The following is a 21,739-nucleotide window of genomic DNA, read 5'->3' as shown; positions in this document are numbered from 1 at the left end:
AAAGAAACAAATAAAACACAGAATGTAGGCTTTCATCCGCGACGTTTGCGTGTTTACTCGAAATTGAAGCACTGGCGGCTCATGATACGCAAATGGCTTGCACGTGCTGCACAAGTCTTTTGGGTTATACTACAATCTCGTCATATTTTAACTTTTTGTTTAGCCTTCCATTCAGCTCATGAAAACACACCGTGATCATGAGGAAGAATTACATCAAGATGTAGATTAAATATGTCCTTTCTGACTTTCTGAAGTCATTGATATGGCACATTTCAACTGTTCCAGAACCATACACACTGTAAGTGAGGGACTGTAATATCATAAGTGACACAACATACATGTTTGTCTTACACCAATGCAAAGTGAAGCACTGCCGGCTCGTGATGCGGAAATAGCTTGCATGCGCTTCACGAGTCTGTTTTGTATACTGCAGTCTCGTCATATTTGAACTTTTTGTTTAGCCTACCATTCAGCTCATGAAAACACGCTGCGTGAGGAAGGATTAGATCAAGATGTAGATTGGAATGCAAGGTGCAGAATTTATATAAATAAAATAGTCCACTCCTCTCTTGTCATACAAATTCCGTTTGTATGAATACGTACGATTTCATCATGTGCAAATGCCCAGATGTGTAATGCGGAAGCACAAGTTCTGCGCACGAGGTGTCAAGGACATGCTTATTAATATTATGTCCTTACCTAAACCTAACCTATCTGCAGAGTGTGTATATATGAAAGGAAGCTGTAATGTGTAACAAAAGCTAGTAATTGTCACCTATTAGATGAAAACGATGTCCAGGGATGTCGAGTGCAGTGGTACGATATCATATGAATTAGCCAAATTTAAAAAAGTAGTACGAATCCTTATGATTTCGCAGTGAGAGTGTGTTGGATTACTGGGGTGGAACAGAACAAGAACAGAGTTGGGAAGTGTGTGAAAAAGGGAGAGAGTTTCACAGGGCAGATTTTTCATGTCTTCAACAATTAGAGCTTTGTGGTAGCACAGCCAAATTAATTAAATATGTCCTTTCTGACTTTCTGAAGTCACTGATATGGCACATTTCAACTGTTCCAGAACCATACACACTGAAAGAGAGGGATGTTAATATCATAAAGGACACAACAAACATGTTCGTCTCACACCAATGCAGACAGCTCCTCAGCTCATGAACTAATTCTCCATTTAACAATCATGCCATCAATAATTGCTCAGATAATGAAGTTCGCACAGTCTCTGAAAAATTCTAATGAAGGCAAATGAGGAAGTATCTATAGTCGTTCCTCACTACTTTACTTTCCTATGAAAAATCATGAAACAATTTCTCTTTGCTAGTCATCAATGCCCATAGACTCATTCAAAAAATGCAGCTGCTCATCTCTAAAGCTTCATATTCAGCTTTACTGAAGAAGAAAGCACTGTGCCATCATTTGCATATAGATGAGAGATATATGAGAGAGCAGGATTGGTAAGTGGAATAGACAGGAACTCTAGAGTCTTCTATCAGGTCCTCTCTGGGATTTGATGAACTTTGCTGTCCATTTTTACAGTAAATTAATATTTGTGATGGAGTCATTGTTGCTGTTAACTGAGTGTCAGTACTGTTGTACCATGCTGTGCTGTGATGCTCTGCGCCAGCTTAAATACCACATGAAATCAAAAGAGTTTTGTGGCCTTTGGTAAGTCTGATAGCTCTGAGGCTATATGGTAGTGTACTCCTCAATGTTGACAAAATTCACTTTTAGCACATATAGACATGTAAAATTTCAACTTACTCTAACAGTAATTTCCAGGAGTAAGGTTTTTAAACTGTATTTTCAGATAATTTCTTATCCTGTTAAGTCCTGTTAAATATTCTGTGCTTTACTGTAATTTGTCTGTGTTTCATATACCATTTAGAGGTAGTACCATATACAATATCCGGTTGCACCGATTATCATGATTGAAAAAAATGATGAACTGTGATTTGATTGATTGCTTCAATCAGACGAATCTTCCTGTTTATGTTGTCTTGGCTAGAATAAACTACAATTTGGATTACAATTTTTGCCATTTAGAAGAACGTCTGGCTGTCAGAGTCTAGGTTCTCAGGTTATATCAGGGCAACAATTCTCATTAAGAGCCATTTCACAACATGAGTTACAACGCAAATTCCAGCAATGAATGTGAAAAGAAGGGGTTCAGACCTGGAAAAGAATCTTAACTGGATAAGAAACAAAACCCTTTAAAATTAATTGGCGCAAATCAAAGTTGAATAAAAAAGACAAAAATATTATGATACAGGAAAGAATTTAATGTTTGAAATATTTGACCCCTTGTTAATGACCAAAAAGTCCAATTATTTGAGTGTGCAGGCATACAGAGAGGCTGGTAATGATCGGAATAAATCAGTGCTGACAGCAGCATGGGCCAAAGAGCCCTCCAGCACCACCTCTGACCCCATAAAGAGCCCAGTATTGGAGAGGAAGTTATTTGGCAGTACTCAGGATATGCATCCATCAACCAAATAGGCAAAAAGTCAGGCAATATGGCAGGTCTCTCATATTTTAGGGGGAAAAAGAACAAAAGTAAATAGCTGGGTTGTGAAATGAAAACCACCTGTTGGAGTTTTTTCCTCTTCTCTTTTTCACCATGGCAGCATGAGCATTGAGTTGTTTTGATTTTAGTAAACTCAGTGTATTATCAACACCCACTAAGGTTTCAGCGCTGACAGCTAACACCTCAGTTCATGCTCATTTTACCAGAAGTAAATTGAGAATGAAATAGAGTGTGTGTGGTCATGCACTATATCCAGGTAGACAGACAACTGTCTGATTGGGTTGAAACCCTGACATTAACTCTAAAATGAAGTAGCTGTGTCTTTCTCACAGAGGGGTGAATTCACTTAACTGTTACGCCACTTTTGCACATGCTATTTCTGCGCAAAAAAACCTGCATCTTATTCACAAAACACCTGCAATCTAGTTTAAGCAGGTGTAATCAGCACTGAAATTGTGCTTGGTCTTGCGTATTTAAATAAAGTCATTGTCATTCCTTTCTCTGCAATCACGCCTCCTTTCTATGTAAATTAGGCTCATTATGGATTGCGTTTCATTAAAAAAAATTGACACAATTTACATTACAGACTTTTATTCTTCAGAAGCCATGCATTCTGCAAGAAGAAAAATAAGTGCTAAATAGTGAACCATGATGTCTCTAGTTACATGCAAAAGGCACATAAGACTTTTGCTCAGGGTATGCTCAAGATGAAGAGTGAATCTAGAGTGTTTTTGTCCTTTCGTGTTTGTTAATGTGAGCTTAGTAAAGGGAGCCTACCGAATGCCATAATGATACTGAAGTTACCATAAATTGATAGGTTTATGCCTATTAATATCAGGGAAAGGCAGATTCTGGATGGGGTCTAATGCCTTATGAAGCCAAACATGAGGCATGGACTAGCTGTGAGGACTCATAAAGGTGAAAGTTCACCTTCTTGAGTTTTGGCAGATGAAGCGAGCCAGTCTGTGTTTTCTGGCAGAACTCCTGGTTGTATTTTATAATAATGGTGGGCCGTAGCTTTCGCTCATTATAACTAGCTACATGACTGCAAAAAACATTCCATGAACGAAATATTAAATATTCACAGATGTTTGATAAAGGGCCTTGTCCTACAAGTTACATTCTGGTTATTGTGTCTATGTTACAATGAACATGTCTACATTCACTCGAGAATGGCAGCAAAATGTTTTATGAATAACATTGTGCACCATTTCTCCTTGATGTTTAGCCATTAAGCTTATGACAAACAAAGGATTCTTCATTCCTTCCTTACTTGCATTTTAAGCACAGGTTTTGGTTCATTTGATATATTAATATCTTCCATTTAAGAGGCTGAGGCGTTAAATAAACAATCTTAAAAGTCTGAGAGAGAATCTGCTGACTCTGCTTGTCTGTTGAACAGTTTTGATAATATGTGAGAATGACCAAAAATGAAAAGGTATTTGCTTTAATACCCTTCCTTTTTTTTATATCTTTCTCATTCTCTTCCCATTTTAGTCTTTAGAGCTCATTCCAAAGCACACATTTTAATCACCCTGGCTTTTAATGTAATGGCAGAATTAGGCCTGAGGTTATAGCTGAGTTTCCTATGTAAAATGTAGTTGTTGAATGAATTTGACAACCATTTTCCAAAAGATTTGAATAAAGGTTCTGGAGATCTGAATGAACAAATGTAGAGTCTTGTGTGGAGTTTTATATTGGGACACTGAGAGGAGATAGAAGTAGTATTTCTGTTGTATATTGTAGAATCTATTTGAATGTATCTGCCAGACAAACAGCAAGAGAGCATTTGGTGGAGTCATGCTAGCAAGTTTCGATGAAAGTATGAGACAAACATGGTGCAAATTCTTGTTAAGGACTTGGCATGCAGGGGACATCTGCCCTCAAATATTTAATAACCAGCAGCCAACCCTCCCATCTCAAAGGAATAGTTCACCTCAATATGAAAATTGTCATAATTTATTCATCCCCATGTTCAATTCTATATTATTTTATTTCTTTCTTCTTCTGACCGAAATTGATGTTGTTGCTCGCTAATGTTTACCCACTGTCGCATCTTTCAAATCTCACTTTTTTAAATAATAAAACTATTCCTATAATGAACACTATGTATGATGTTGCATTTCTATTTTTTTAATTGTTTTTCTCCCCAATTTGGAATGCCCAATTCCCAATGCACTCTAAGTCCTCATGGTGGCGTAGTGACTCACCTCAATCCGGGTGGCGGAGGACGAATCTCAGTTGCCTCCACATCTGAGATTGTCAATCCACATATCTTATCACGTGGCTGGTTGAGCGCATTACTGCGGAGACATAGTGTGTGTGGAGGCTTCATGCCATCCACCGCGGCATCCACACACAACTCACCACGTGCCCCACTGAGAGCAAACTACATTATAGTGACCATGAGGAGGTTACCCCATGTGACTCTACCCTCCCTAGCAACTGGGCCAATTTGGTTGCTTAGGAGACCTGGCTGGAGTCACTCAGCACGCCCTGGGATTCCAACTTGTGAACTCCAGGGGTGTTAGTTAGTGTCTTTTCTCACTGAGCTACACAGGCTCCCAATGATGTTGCATTTCTAAAGTTTCTGCCAAGACACATATTGGAAAATGTACATAGTTGTCATTCTATCTACTTTCTTTGAAGAGAAATGCTTGAAATTCAGTTGAATGTGAGTAGAATGCAAAGGAATTCAAGTTTTTGGACTAGAGGTTCAACAAAAAGACTTCTTCACTAGTCACGCTTGCAAGAGTGAACCATGAGTGAACTTGTCCAACAGCCAAGGATATGATCTAATCTTGACTTGAATAATAAATAAAGACTGTGTTAACCACAATATACATGTTCTGCATTGTTATTCATGATATATAGGCCTATAAATACAATGAACAGCAATTCATTTTTTTTTCATGGTGGGCTAACGGATCATTCTATGACTGTAAAGTCCTAGACATTAATGGCTGATTTTTGTTCCATGATAGTTAGCAGACCTCTAAAGCCAGTTGCTTTTGGAACTGGTCCACAAATGCTACTTGAAGATGTTGCATGTAGTTTATTTTGTATGCAGTAGATGGCCCGTTAATTGTTTTCAGTGACATCATAGACTTTGTTTTTCTCCTCATACATGTTTGATGCTTGTCTAACAAATCACATACCATTTTGCCCAGCAGATAAGAGCCACCAGCCCAGTTTTCAATTTGGGATGACTCATCTGGAGTGTCTAGTTCTAACCCAGTATTTGCCAAGTCAAATCCCTAAAAATATGACTCCAGTTTCCCACAGGTCCGTCATTACTTGTGAGTGCACACATCTGACTGAAACTGTGTTTTGTGTGTGTGTGTGTGTGTGTGTGTGTGTGTGTGTGTGTGTTTTTTTCTTCAGTTTTTCTCAAAACAGACTTAATGTGGTGGTATTCCAGTGCCACCAGTGTGAACTGCTCAAAACTACTATACACCAAGTGTATAAAGGGCTTGGCACTGTGTGTGTTCTTATGGTGCCGTCAGCCAATCGGGTTGTCATGACATTATTTTCCTGCAGTTCTAGTGTAATTTGTCCCATGGCTCAGGTGACTGGCTCAAAAAACATTGTGTCCAGAACTGAGTGCCAATGAGTAAATATAGAACTGAGGTACCGTAATAATTCTGAAACTGGATCACACATATAATGTGTGGTTTTGGATTGCTGTACCTCTGGTCTAGTAGGCTGGTATGTATGATCTTACCTGCAGTGGAAAGCAGGATGAAAATGATGGTCAGGGTGTTGAAGGACCAGTGGCCGTGCATGGTCATCTCTCAGTCCTCATGAAGACACAGTAGGAGGAGAGAGAGTGGGGAGGCTTTATCCGTCAACACACACTCATTGCTCTCTGCCAGGTTGTCATAATATCTATTCTGCAAGCTCTGAAAGAGACTACAAAAACAAATATAACAGTGTTTAAACTACAAAGAATAAAATTTAATAGAATAGAAGCTTTTATTGCCACAAAGCAAGGCTGGTGTCATTGTTGTAGGTACAACAATGTCAAATACTTGGAACAATGTGTGTAAATACACATGAGCAAACATGTGCTAGACAATTAAATATACAATCCAATCACTGTTGTCAATGTTTCTTCGGCTGAACGATCAACACTAAGCCACAACAGTACAACCCATTGAACAGATCCCTTATCCCACACATCCTCTTTTTCATTCCTGTCAAATTAAATATAGCATCTTCCAAGATTAACTTCCATTGGATGGAAATTTTACAAATAAGACTAGAACTCATGACAAAACCATGATAGCATTCAGTCTATTGCTGTTGCATTTGAAACACAGCACTGAGAGATAAGTAGTCCATTTCATGAGAGCTGTATAGTAAGAGACCTGTGGCATGATCAGAGCCTCAATATGAAGGTCTGTAATGGTTCTCTTCCAAAGAGACTCCTTTGAGCCAAACAAACCCATCATCATAGCTGTCCTTTCTGTGCCTACCATTTAATATCAGGCCGCTTTACAGATAAGATACAGCTACAGCTGTTCAAACAGCAATCTTTCATCATGACTGTCAAAGGAAAATTACTAGGTTGATGATAAACATAGGAGAGGCCAGCTTTTTGATGAGAGGACTCTAGGTACAGTAGATAAGAGAAAATATCACGCAATATACAGTCATAAAATATAGATGCTACATGTGGCTAAGGATTATATGTAGGGTGGCCAGATGTACTGCTTTTCCCAGGAAAGTCCCACATTCAAGCACTTTTTCTAGTGTCCCAATTTATTCTGAAAAAAAAAAATATTCCCCTCTTCTAAAATGTATTTATTGTCTATGCGGCTTTCTCAGTCACGTGAGTATTCTAATCAAAGGTAGCCAAGGATACGGCTTGTAAAACCAATAAAATCACACCGTGTTAGTACATGATTGGATAAAACTATCCAATCACAATCCCCAATTAATAGATGTCCAGTTAGTGAACTGATTGAAGAGTCAGTTTGAAAGAGCACACAGATGGAATTGTGGCAAGGAAGGGTCCTGGGACTGTCCTGGGAAAAACAGTACATCTGGCCACCCTACATATAATCCTTAGCCAAATGTAGCATCTATATTTTATGAGTGTATATTGTGTGATATTTTCTCTTATCTACTGTACCTAGAGCATGTACATTTAGTGAGGATCTTCAAAAAGAGATTACATTTCTAAAAAAGGAGTCACATACAGAGCCTAGTAAAGTGAGGTGTGAGATTTGTGGAGCTAGTTTTTCCATTGCCCACGGAGGCCGCACTGATATCGCACAATCCAAAAAAGCATGTGGATGCTGCTAAAAGTAAGTGTGCCAAACCAAGTGTTAGTGATTTTTTTGTGAAGCAAAGATCAGAATCTCACATGGTGCACACAAGTGAAGGACTTTTGCTTATCATTCTGTTGTGCATGGCCATAGTTTTTCACATTCATGGCCTGAGAAAAGTTTTGCTGGCCAGGCTGGAGGAATCATTCATACCCTTTGACATTAAAAAGCAGTTGGATGCCCTGGTTGAATCTGGTGACATGCGAGCGGATGATTTCTTTTGTGCTGTGAGAATTTTATTCAGTATCATTGGATTACCACCAAAAATGGAGCTGCTCATTGGAGAACACAGAAAAACTTGAGTGGGCCCTACTGAGAGACATCCCAGAGTGGCAAGACATTCAGAGCAGCCTCGAACACTTCTACTCCAGAATCCCGCTCTCAGTTTGATTGACAAAGCCACGCCCTTTGATGAGTGGGCTTGCATGAAAAACATTGTCACTCGTCGCATCACTGGTTGGAACATGAACAAGATGGCCATGTCTGAGTGATGGACAGACATTTTCGTGAGCTGGAGAGCAAGACATCAACTTCGGAGTCTTAGCCAAGGTCGTGGAGTATGTTTTATGCCTGCCTGGGACATCTGCATCTGTGGAGCATGTGTTCTCATTAACGAACGCAGCATGGACAAATATTGACTTAATTTTGGACTCGACTGCTCTGTGTTTTATGAAAAACTCTTGAAAGACAAGCACACACTGAGAAAAATGGCTGCTAGCAAAAAGTACAAGGTGACAACAGTTACAGATGCGGATGCACCCTCTACTTTGCATTGATCTGCTCCTAGGTAAGGATATGTCAATTTCATTTTTGCTGGGAGGAGGCTGTCCCGTTTTACACAAGCAGGAATCTGGTCACCTTAATTGTATGTGATAATTCCTTATTGATAATTCCATCCTTGCCTGTCTCTACATGTTCTGTCTCTGATGTCTCCAGTCCCCACACATCACATCAAAGCTCTTTGTATGAAGCCTTTTCAAAGCCTTTATATCCTCGTTAGACAACCGGCACAATTGTCGGAATACATTTAAATGTGAACATAGAAGGAACAACAAACAGTTTTTTAAATTATGTGGTTGGAGCTGTATCCTCAACATGTTGAGCCATGGCACTCGATATAAAAATAAGTTTAAATCTGGCTTGCTTCATTTCCCTATACCATTCCCTGCTCTTCTTGTCAACAAAAGTGGCAAAAAGGCCAAAAATTGTTTGTGAAATAAAATGCAACAATATTTAAAAAATTGTTTAAATGCCATATTGTTTTTCCACACAATCTCACTAAATGGCATGCTTAATCGGCAATAGGCAAACAGTTATCTATTTAGAAATATGATAAATTAGCATTATTAATTTAATTTAACTTTTGTCAGTCCAGTCATTCACAAAGAGACGTTAAAAATCATGGATGGTATAATTCCTGATATATTTGTCATTGTTTTAATGAGTGCATTGTATTGTGGAAAACAGCATCCCATGCTGTATGCTTGGGTTATATTCTGCAAATGTTTTGCAAATGTTGTAGGCCTTCCGAGCATAACGCAAAAATAGAGTAGATTCTATGCTATTCTGAACATACCTCGAGAGTCTCAGAGGATGGTGAAAGGGACTGGCAAGAGAAGCACATGGAACAGATGCATGTGACCTACCTATGCTGAATAAATAAGACTGAGATCTTCAGGCAGGGAGAGGAAACATATGGTCCTGAAGGGCAATCCACTATTGGTTAAATGGAACTGCTTTGCATTATACATGTTTTGTGCTAAAGGGTTTTCTGAGAGCATGCGCTTGTGTGTGTACCCTGTGACAGGAGTTCTCTTTTGTGAGAGAAACTACTTCTGACTGAGATGTTACTCTGAGAACACCTCTCTTTCTCTCTATAAATATATTTATATCATCTTTCTTATCTTTCTCTGTGTTTACCTAGCAGTCAGCGTGTCTATGTATGGTTTACAGCTATACAGCCTGGTCGCTCTGAGCTGGCCGTCTGTCATAACACGCCACCATGCCAATCTGTCTCCCTCACCCTTGCGGTCTTTTGAATGACTTATTGTCAGTCACAAACACTCCCCTTTGCCAGCAGAGAGGAAACACACCACACACAGTTACACATACATAGAGACAAACATATATGCATATACGTTATACTGTACACACACACACACACACACACATGCACGAAACACAACAGAAGCCAAGTAGGCAAACACATACAGTACACATTCCATACACATGTGCCTATGGCACAGATAAACACTGATTAAAATATTAGATGCTTGTAAACATACCCAAAGTATTTTACAGATGGAAATGTAATGTGTATCATTTACTAACCATGCATACACACATATTTATGTATAAAACCTGTGTGCAAACATTTTAACTTTTTCATAAATCATGATTTATCAGATTATTTATTATTGTTTACATGTAAAATAAAATATAATATTAAAGAACACTTATAGGGAGTCATTAATAAATAAGAACCATTATTATGGAAATTCTATTCTAAATTATACTGGCAACCAGGTGCCACGTGCAAAAGGTGTGGGGTGTCCCCCTGCACCATAGGTGTAAATTTAGGTAGGGATGAGAGCACATGTCCCTATAAACTTTCAGAAAATCCCGAAAGTGTCCCGACCAACACTTGGCAATTTTACCACACAGAAAATACTTTATACTATGTTTTTATTTTATTTTGAACAAATGTTAAATGTCTTTAGTTAATTATTAATTAAATTATTGTAAATTATAAATTATTGTAATGTAAATTATTGCCATACCTCTTCTGAAGCGGTGCATAAACGTTGTTGTCACTTGGCACCTGTTTACTTTTGTCAGTTCTTTGGCCCTTGCACCAGTCACAGTCATATGTAAGATTTAAAAATATATTTTTTTTGTTGGTTACGGCGGCAATTTTCCATTTGTATCTTATGTCCAATCCTTGAAATTAGCAGATTTAAACAAACATACTAAAATGTTTCCTGTCAAAATGCCAAAAATTTCATTAGTTTTGCATGCAGCCCAATGGAGAATTTGGCTTTTTCGGCTGGTAAGTGCCCTCTTGAGGTAGGCACTTTAAAATTTGAAAGATCATGCCAGAGGTGCAGAATTTTAAGATGCTGGTGTAATTCCCAATACGTGTTTCATTTTGCACATTGGAGAAGAGCATCAGGATTAAAAATAATGTTTTTTTTTCCAATAAAATAAGGTACTTTTGATAAAGAAAAGTAATTAATTGTATGCTAAGCTATAAATGTAAGTACAGATAAATAAGAAATATGAGAAAAGATTATGTGGGAGTGAGGGGAGTTGAAAAGCAGAAAGTGGGGGAAAATGTCAATGTTCCATTCTCCTCATAATTGGTTTATGTTGTGATGCCATTTTGCACATGCAAATTGTTAATTTAGCCTTTGTTTAGATTTCCATTTGTTTAATGGTGGATAATACATTTTACAGGATGTCAGTTTATGTCCCTTGGATATTAATTTCTCGATGTAATATTTTCCCATTTACAGCATCTTAGGTTTTTTGCATCACATATCACTGCATATTATCCAAGTTTATCGGAAATAAAATGTTTTTCTTCTAACCGTGCAGCCCTAGTGCTCAGTTCTTATTTTTTTATTCTTTAGAAATTATATAAAAAAAGGCTAATATTTAATATGATGGGGCAGAGAAATAAGAGATGAGACTTGTTATATGAGGAAATCATTTTAATTTGCGTATATTACCAGAGTGACTTTCTCGCATTTTCTTAACACTAACATTTTTACTATTATCCTGCTATATGTCCCTACCAACTTTCAAACCAAACCTACGCCCTTGCCCTGCACAAGTTTGGCTGTATCCAGCATTAAAAACAATCAGCATAACCAGAGAACCTAAACCCTATTGATTATCCGTTACCTCATAATTTTAATTGACTCATATATAATCATACTATGCTGTTACACTTGCGCTCATGCTGAAAAATACTGTGGAAAAACAAAAAAGCCTTTGAGAATCAACATTCAAATCTTATTCCTGTACCACTTTCTCTTAAGTCCAAATGAGGTAATGGCTGTTTGCTCATTGCCCATAAGTTAGATTTTATATCTTTATATCTTCATCATTATGTTTATTGTGTGATCTGTTTTTATACTGAACATATGCTGCTTGTCTCAGATGTATACCAACGCTGCACATTTATATGCTAAAACCAGAAAGCAAAAAGCATATGACAAACAACACTGTCCTACGCACATGCAAACAGCTTCAATGTTACCTTGGAAACTCAGAGACATTCAGAAAGTGGGTGAACAATAAACATTAAATTGAGCACAAGCATTATGCACCTCCAAATAAACCATTTACACATACAGAACTGTAGGGATCTGCAGCTTCACGTACCCAAGTTCTGCATATTTGAATACATTTAAAAACACACACACTTTATGCAACCCTTACATAAATGTGGCTGTACAATGTACAGTGATAATAACCGATGGTTATACACTGCTACTGAATGACTACCTAATTAATTATTTTACCATTTACAAATACTCAAAAATATATGAATAATAATAAAAAAAATACTTGAACAAGAATACCATGGCCCCCCAATAACATTAGTAAGACTACTTTGCAAACACATGGCTTTCCAAACCCACAACGCCATAAACACAATACTACACAAACAGACTACAAATGTCCTGGACTACAGGTATGGAGAGCATCTTTAAAAGTACAGTTCACCCAAAAATTTAAATTCTTTCATCATAGACCATTACTGACCTCATAGTAGTGCCATATTAAATTTTTGACATGAATGAATATGATGCTGTTACTGTGAGGGACAGATGTATAGGTTCGTAAATGGCATGTGCTGTATGTAACTCCTATATCACATCTAATTTCCAGCAGCAAATGTTTTTGTGAATTTTTGATGAGTTTTTTGTCAAGTGAAATTTCTTGGAAAGAAATGTAGCTGTTTAATAGTTAAACTGCTCTTTATTCTACAGCTGGTTTGCAAGTAAGCTCTCTCAATTTAGGTCCAGACGAGACAAGACAGTTATGTATCAAAGAAAGAAACATATTTTCAGAAAGAAACTATAGAAGACTGAAGCCATTGTTAACAGTGAAAAACAAGGACAACCATGTACTAACACTGCGAGGAGCATGCTCTGACACACAACTGTGTCGAATATAGCTTGCATTTCACAGACTTATGTGCCTGAATCCATCAGCAGTGCCACTCCTGGCACTACATCACATAGTGCTTCACAGAAGCAGAGAAAGTGTGAAGAACTGTCTTATCCCAAGGCTACACTACAGAGTGTGTTTATCTATTCCCTCTGAACCAATATGCATTTGTGAACGTGTGCCTGTGTGTGTATCTGACAAAGCGAGAGAGATTATGAGACACCCCTGTTGCCTCTGAGCAAAAGAGAAATCCCAAAATTCTGTTTGAGCTTCAGTTAAATCATTGTTCCTCTCCTAAGATCAATTAAAACATACTGTATATGCCTATGCTCAGTAGGCATTCACATACCCCCTGCCTCTTACTATTGAATAATGGAGTAGCTACTTACTAATTGCTTTTGATTGTGGAGTTTTGCTTGTTAATTATTTAATACCGTAAGCTTTGTTAGTTAATGTGTCCGTTTAGAGGGAAAAAATGCCAGATTGCAGGAGGAAACATCATCCTCAGAGATTTATGGATGTTGTTTGAACAAGAGGCATTCAGTTGATTTGGTTGTGAAATGACTTTTTCCAGAATTGGGTAATGTAGGTAATCTCTCACAGACACATTTATACACATACAAGCATCTAACTCAGATGTTACTAAACTGCAGAATTCCAAGTGGTCCACAAATTGATTGGCTCATTATCAAAAGACCTAAAATAAAACAAAAAAATATATAATTGACAAAACGTATATATTTAATTAATCAACCAATTAATCAACTCCTAACAGTGAACAGTATAAAAACATTGTTCCCATCTATAATACAGAGTACCTGTATTATAATTTTGGATGGTTTTGCTCATTAAGTCTGACTGATATTCTCTGAGGTTTCTGAAAGTGAGCCGACACAGAGAAAATTAGCAACTTCTTACAGAGAGCCCAAAGACTCACTACCCAACCGCAGTGGTCAGATTCAAAACAGCCGCAGGGCCAAATGCAAAGTGTCTCTAAATTTCAATAATGTCCCTCAGTTATTGGTCTTTTGCCATCCTTTCACCTGGCTGTACAATTCAGGCAAAAACTGCTAAAAATGTATTCTCCTTTTAAGTATATAGTCAGCTATAGGTAGTTAAATAGATGCAAGAATGTAAAGACTAATTGCAATTTGTAATGCAAATTGATGTCAGAAAGATGGTCAATTAGAATTCAGTACCGGTATACAAATATTACGATGACAGAATCATTTTGAATACTGAACATTCTATCAGTGCAAGTCAATGAGAGATTTTCAAAATGTAATTATTTAATAAAAACCAAACATAACGCACCTATCCACAAAATTACGTTTGAATGGAGTCTGTATGTTAACTGATTCAGGCTGAATTAATTGTAGAAATTTGTGGAGAAGAGAAAGAAACAGTATAAGATGTAAATGCAAGCACTAAACACATGGATCTCTACTTCATATTTTATATTTTATGTATGTATTTTTGTAAGAACTGGAATTTTGATGCATATATAATAAATAAGAGTTAATTTACACTAGATAACATAAACTAACGTCATCAGCACTGCAGTTCCTAGTACAATCTGTTCTCTGCTCATCCCCATAGTTACTATCAATACCCCTTAGCTTAAATCAGACCGAATAGCCCAGGGATACAAACACATCCTATCAGATTACAGCCTTTATTGTGTTCTGGGGAAAAACAGCTTTTATAAAATGAGTCCTCTGCTTACAGAAGATCAGTTTCCACTAGTCCACCAACACCATTAGCATTGCTAGACAAAAATAGAAAAACTAAAATGTGCAAGTCATAATTCTTATTTGTTGTTGTAACAGTATAAGGATGAGCAAGGAAAATTGTAATTATATAAATTAACTTAAAACCAACATAAACAAACGTGCAGCACTGCCGAGTGCAACTCTCACTCTCTCGAACTGGCGCCTCCGGCCTCCCCTTAGCTGGTTCTCCTGCTGATCAGCTAATTCAGCGCCAGCCGTGCTCCATCACAGCCCCGCCACACCCTCCTCCTTGTCACAAATGTGGATCACAAAGGGTCATCATAAAGTTTCCAGGTGACAGACTGTCGTTGCTGACATCTCCAATAAAATTAAAGTTTGGCATGAGTATTTCCATTTAATCCCACCAATTCTCACCCTAAATTACAGTACCTTTCTATGTGTGTACAGAATATGTCTGAGTCACTCAGTGCAGTCAGCGAAATTGTGATGATTCACCATAGCAACACTTTGTCTTATGGTTGTAAACATGAAACGTGAATGGCAACAGTTTCATTTGATTGCTGATTTTAAACAGCAGGCTGTCTTTGGACTGTAAAGTTTCAGTTGAACCTAAATGTCAGTGCTGGTTTAACTACATGTACTCCACACTACTTTCAATGATTCTAACAGCACTCTTTCTCTAAATTCACCTTTTCTTTCCATTATTAGTTCTGGGATTGAACTTTAAATTTCATGAAAGTCTTGTGCTTGAGCCCCTCTGTTCACAGCAAGCCCTGTGTAACCCACTGCTTGTGAATGACCATATTCTGTAAAAAGTCACTTTTGCTTCTTCTCAAATATGGTAACTGCATTAAATGTCTTATTAAATGTGAGATAAAAGCTGCAAATAGCTTTTATATCCCCCTTTCTTCTGTCCATTTATGCCTAATTCACTCTCTCTCTCTCTCTCTCTCTCTCTCTCTCTCTCTCTCTCTCTCTCTCTCTCTCTCTCTCTCTCTCTCTCTCTCTCGATGGTTGCTATCTCTCTAAAGAACATTTTTTATGGCTCCTCAGTGTCAGTTTCCCCCTGTAATGTAAGAATGATGGAGAACAGTTTATTCAATATATACATTAACGCACATTCTCTTTTACTGACTGAGATGCCCCTCTGTGTACACTCAAATCACCTTTATCAGGTTTAGATTATACTTGGATAGACTATGGGTGGGCCTTTTAAATAAATGCGTTCAAATCAAACAGGTCAGAGGTACCCTTAGGGGAATTAAAAAAGTAAAATGAAGCATTAGTTAAAATAATTAAGACTATAGAACAATAAAATTACTTGTGTCTTGGCAAATCTAAGCACAGTATGAGACACTGTTGAGATCTCCTCTGAAACTCTAGAGGAGAAACATATGAGATTACTGGGAACTTTTAGGAGAAAAAAACTGACAAAAGTCAGTCTCATTGCTTTCCAGGAGAAATAACTGAGGTATTAATGAAATCTCATATGTGATTTTTGTTTCCTATGGGATTTTAGGAGAAAGTTGACAGAGTTGATTCATTAAAGAAACATATAGATCTCATTAAATCTCCTGAGCTCTTAAAGATCATGTTCCCACGAGGCTTCCTAACTTCATTAACCAGGAAGACTTCCTTGGTCAACCAGCTTTACTTGCTTTGCTGTGATCATCATTGCTATGCAGATACACTTGCTAGACAAGCACCAGACCAACGCTAATTCATGCTGGTCCTTTCAGCGGTGGTTTTCAGTTGAGAGGAAAGTATCTCTCTTTCTCTGTGTGAAAGGCAGATAACCAGCGCCGTTGGGACAAAAGGGGCTGAAATATGACCCTCATTAATACCAGCCCCTTTGTTCTCCTCCCAAATGTATTTCTCACCTTAGAGAGATGATGTGTCGAGACTAAAATTAGGAGCCTAAATTTGGCTTCTGATTCAGAGGGACCACATTTTATGGATGGTATTTCCAAAAGACCTGATACTAAATAAATATGGCCAATTGAGATTAAACAATGGAACTGGAGCTAATTAGACCCATGTTGGCAGTGCAGGTTCTAAATCACAAAAAAATCTAATATAGCCCTGAGGGAAATGCATTAATTTTGTCTGGAGCTGTTCCTCTGGGTACATAGGCATCAACTGTTCCTCATGCTATTAAAGATCAACAATAGTCCCTGTTAAATTAGACATAGCTGATAATATGCAATTCATTAGTCAATTCGGTAAACTGTAGTTCACCCAAAAATAATAATTCTGTTTTGAATTACTCTTTCTTACGTGGAACACAAAACAAGATGTTTAGCAGAATGTCCAAGTTGCACTTTTCCATAAAAATAATGTGAATAGGCTTAAGGACCAAGAAATGCCATGGTGACCATTCACTATTATTATATAGAAAAAAAAAAATCAGCTAGGACATTCGGCTAGATAACAATTTTTTTGCGTTCTACATAAGAAAGGATCAGAATGTCAATGATGACTTGAATTTTTGTGTGAACTATCTCTTTAAAACACCTGAAATTTGAAATGCTCTTAAACAGCTTGACACCTAGATCTAGCTGTGAGAGAGTCCTGACAGCATACTGTGGTACTCCATACAAATTGCTTGAGGGTTCCGTCCTGAATCATTCATCACTGTTTAGCTGTGGACGTATTTTGACTGACTGAAGTATGCTTGACAACTGACATCGCAACCACTCACAGAGATAAAAGACTCCTTTCAAACACATATGCTCACTTGCACATAGTCTGAGAAATAACAGAGGTGGTGAACCCAATTAGTAGTTAGTGAGCTGCTGCTGAGCTGCTGCTAGCACTAATACACACAGAAGCTGAATGGATGCTCATCTACTTTAGACTTTGAGAAGTTCATTACATTTTCGCTTCTCTATCCCATCTATCTGTCTGTCCATCCGTCCGTCCATGTCTTTGTCGTCATTTTTACTTTTTATTTTATATTGTTTCTTGCTATGTTTTTCTAGTGCTGTAAAACTTCTGTTCAATTCAATGCAATGCATTTAGTTCAATTAAATTGATCTATATAGCGCTTTTCACAATACATGTTCCATAACAGCTTTACAAAGAGAAGTGCTTAAGAAACGCTACACTGAGTAGAACGAAAAACTTCTTTATATGTTTAAAGTGGTTGAGGGACAAACCTTGGGAGGAACCAAGACTCAAGTTAGAGACTCAAGGGCTTGTCTTCATTCAAGGGTTTCAAGGCTTAAAACACTGTAAAAAATACAAAATAAAAATGCAACCAAGGTTGTTCAATAAACTCTGCTCATTTATTATCTTCATTTCATCCCCTCACGCTCTTCCCCTGCATCTGCCTCTGCCTTTGAATATCAGACAAAAAATAATATGTTTCCTAATGGAGAGAGAGAGCTACAATGAATCTGAACATGGATCTAACACACAGAAGATTTGTCTGTTTCAAAGTTACCGCCATCCCCTTAGACTGCAGAGCAGAAGAAAAATTCAGACATGCAAGCTCTGCCTAATACCAGTTAAAGCTCTGCCTAAAACCAGTTCATTAATGCCACACAAACTCTGAATACTGTCAGGCTCCCACATCATCAGCAGTTCACCTTTCACCTGTCTAACTATATAAGGCTTCAAGCTCAGATGTTCTGATATCATCTAACCACACAAAAAGTCACAAGAATACTCCACATTAGCCTCTCATGTAAGCTAAATACAATTCATTCCACCTCTTCACCCTAACAATATGCTTTTCAGTTAGCTCAGAAATATCAATAACAGCCTGCAAGTGTAAAAAACAGTGGTCTGTTCCAGTCAAACTTCAGCACACGTAAGTTAAACAGGGAATTTGGCTGAACAGAAGAAAAACATTTATGGTTAATTAGAAGCAGAGAGTTGCTCTTACCTCTTTCTGTTTGTCTTTATTTCTTGAGTCAGTTTGCCTAATGTTGCTGCATGAGCGCTAGTAGAGTTTGCCACACATACACAGGTACACACTCATCCTGCTGTTCCAGTGAGTGAACAGTCACAGGCTGTCATCTGAGAGAGATGATGAACGGAGGTAAAGAGGAGGAGAGGAAACCCGCAGTTCTGTGCTCTACCTTCCATGCGCTTAAACTGCGTGCAGACAGCATGTGAGCGAGAGAGAGAGAGAGAGAGAGAGAGAGAGAGAGAGAGAGAGAGAGAGAGGGAGAGAGAGAGATAGAGAGAGGGAAAGATGATGGGAGGGTGTGTGTGTGTGTGTATGACAATACAGTGTTTATGAAGTCTGACAAAAGTGTGTTAAATCTGACAAAACCTCCCTTGGGTGCATATGAGGACATTATTAAATGGAAAAATTATTCGTACTTAAAATCATACAGTCATACAATTCACGCAGTGAAGTTCTATAAGTGCTCAGTGTTTTCTTTTAGGGGTAGGGTAAGAGTTTGACTTAGGGTTAGTCTGTAATAATAATTTTTTATATAAAAGCTCTACATACAGTATATAAAACAGTCTATATGTCTATTGTATGTCCTCATTAAGATACCTTGGTACAGTAAACGTGATTGGTTTTGCCAAAATATCTGCAAGTTAGTTAAGGCTGAAATCACCTACATTGCTGGGACAAGCCAAAGGTCCGCAGATGATAAATACATAATAATAAACTAAATATGTCTTCATGAAGTAAAAGTAAAAATGTAGAAAGGTTTTTGTGAGGGTTAGTTTTATGGGTAGAGTTAAGGGATGTAAAATATTATTATCTCAGTATAAAAACAATATAGAAGTCAATGCCAAGCCAATACCATAGAAAAGCAAACGTGTGTGCCGAAATGTATTTGTAAGTGGGTAAATGTTGCTGAATTTGTGAGTGCGCATACAGCATGAGTGGGTGTGCTCTGCCAACATGTGTTGTAGAATCTTGAAATATTACTTTAGTTGAAGGCACAAGGTCAGTGTTGGCTCACTAATGAGGGATGGTCTGGATGAGATTTTGACAGCTGGCTTGAGCTCAATCAACCAGTTGTTCTCTCTCTCTTGCACTCATTCTGTCCTTAATATAGTTCAGATCAGCTGGCTTCCATGGATAAGGATCTCCCCTTCATAATAGAATAATGAGAGAAACAGACAGACTGATGGACAGAGTCCGCATTTACACCTGTATTAAAATCCCTCCTGGGTGATCCATTCACAAGTGAACAACTAAATACTGGTGTAACGAGGGTACAAAAGCTACTGAGACAATCACTTAATCCACATTCAGAAGTAAATACATGATCACGTCATATTTGTCATGTAAACAATATGTCTTGATTCAGACAACAGTGAAGGACTCAGTAGTGTATTTATACAGTAGTATATACATACGGTATATACTGTATATATGATATATAAAATACCAGGTGTAAACAGGGCCTGAGAGAGTGAGATGAACACTGTCCCTCTTTTAACTTTCCAAGCATTACTTAAAAAATTATGAACCTCTTCATAAGGGAAAATACTGCTTTATACTTGCAATTAAACCCAATAATAATACAATCATCGAAGATCAACATTCTATCCCTTCAGTTGTAAACCATAAGTGACATTCTGATTGATCTATGTTTGAAGCTGGAATATATAAAGAACCTTAAATGTCCTGCGGCCGAATCACAGCCGTGCTGATATACGACCATACATCACGATATTGCTTTTATACCACAGTTCAATGAACAAGTAAAAAAGAAAAAAAAGGGGAAAAACTATGGACTGTCACACAAAAAACAACAACAAAAAAATGCACTTGTGCATGGAACTACTTTCTTCGCCACAGATCAGGATCTAAAAGATGCACCCAAGCCTGCATTACTAATTCAAAACTGTCTCTTTTGAATGATTACCGATGGCTTGGGTTGTTTCTAACAAGTTATTGGAGAATCAAGACTGTGTGTGTTTGTGTGTGTGTGTCTTTGTGTGTTTGAGAGAGAGCATGATTGAATGTGTGTAATAACCGCAGTGATGAATAGAAAAGCTATAGCTGTTTAACTCTATTCTCAGCTGTAATGTAGTGTTAGTCACCTTGAGGGAGATGTTCAAATACATCCTATTTTCTCTATGTAACAATAGCCATCCAAGCAGGAGTCTTCCCTGGTTATTTTGCGGTAGTTGGTACACAAGAGTCATTTACAATAGAAAGCCATGTTTACATCTTCTCTCAACATGGAAACTCTGGTAAAATGAGTGCCTTGAGTATGTGTGATTACTCAGAATGTTGTGTCTCTCAGCTGTGATAAGCCTTAATACTGAAGCTGTTAGTTTAACTGTATTTCCCAGCTGTAGTGTTGTAAGAATTTGAGCGCTCATGAAGTGAGAGACATTGCTGATGACTTCAAAGAAACCGCTTGGTCGCTGACTGGCAGCACTCACTCAATAATTCAATTGGCTCATAACACATAAAAATGGTCTTTTGTGGCAAAGCTAAAATCTTTAATGTCACAGTAATAAATAAAAAGACACAACTACCAGCTTTTACACATCTGCACTGCTCTTACACTTTAGTTTAGAACGCCATAAACACAAGTGGAGTGCAACAAACAGTAAAGCGTCTGACTGCAGCTGTTCTGAGACATCAGCACTCTTGGAACCTCTCTTGTCCAATCAGATTCAAGGACCGGAACTAATCATTTGTATAAAACAAGTTAAGCTCAATCAAGCATTTGTGGCATATGGTTGATTACCACAAAAAGTACTTTCGACTTGTCCCTCCTTTTCTTTAAAAAAGCAAAAACTAGAACCAATTCGTGAACTCTAAAATACACAGTGTTTCAAAAGTATAGAAACAAGACGTAAATAGTATACAAACTGTTAATATTAGTATGATAAAATTGCTTATTACGCAGCTGTCTGGAATACTCGATTTTGATTGGTCAATGGCGCCATCCAGCGGTCAGATATTGCTCTGTAACAACCGCACAACTAGGAATTAAGGCATATCAGACCGCTCATCTGTGTTC

The 21,739-nt window shown here is 37.7% G+C and overlaps 1 protein-coding gene across 2 annotated transcripts in view; it reads right to left on the bottom strand.

Moving 5' to 3' along the window:
- The window catches only part of LOC127638809 (protein shisa-like-1a), a 42,944-nt gene extending 24,095 nt beyond the window's left edge, over positions 1-18,849 (bottom strand). For both annotated transcript variants that reach the window (XM_052120554.1, XM_052120552.1), the window contains exons 1-2: positions 18,673-18,849; positions 6,261-6,448 (exon numbers count right to left, since the gene is read on the bottom strand). In XM_052120554.1, the coding sequence (XP_051976514.1) occupies positions 6,261-6,327 (67 nt within the window). In that variant the 5' untranslated portion in view covers positions 6,328-6,448; positions 18,673-18,849. The remainder of the gene's footprint in view (positions 1-6,260; positions 6,449-18,672) is intronic.
- Between the last annotated feature and the right edge of the window lie 2,890 nt (positions 18,850-21,739).

The sequence above is a fragment of the Xyrauchen texanus genome, chromosome 47 (genome assembly GCF_025860055.1).
Source record: "Xyrauchen texanus isolate HMW12.3.18 chromosome 47, RBS_HiC_50CHRs, whole genome shotgun sequence".
NCBI lineage: Eukaryota > Metazoa > Chordata > Actinopteri > Cypriniformes > Catostomidae > Xyrauchen > Xyrauchen texanus.
Note: the sequence above shows the minus strand (reverse complement) of the source record. Positions and strands in the feature narration are given on the sequence as shown.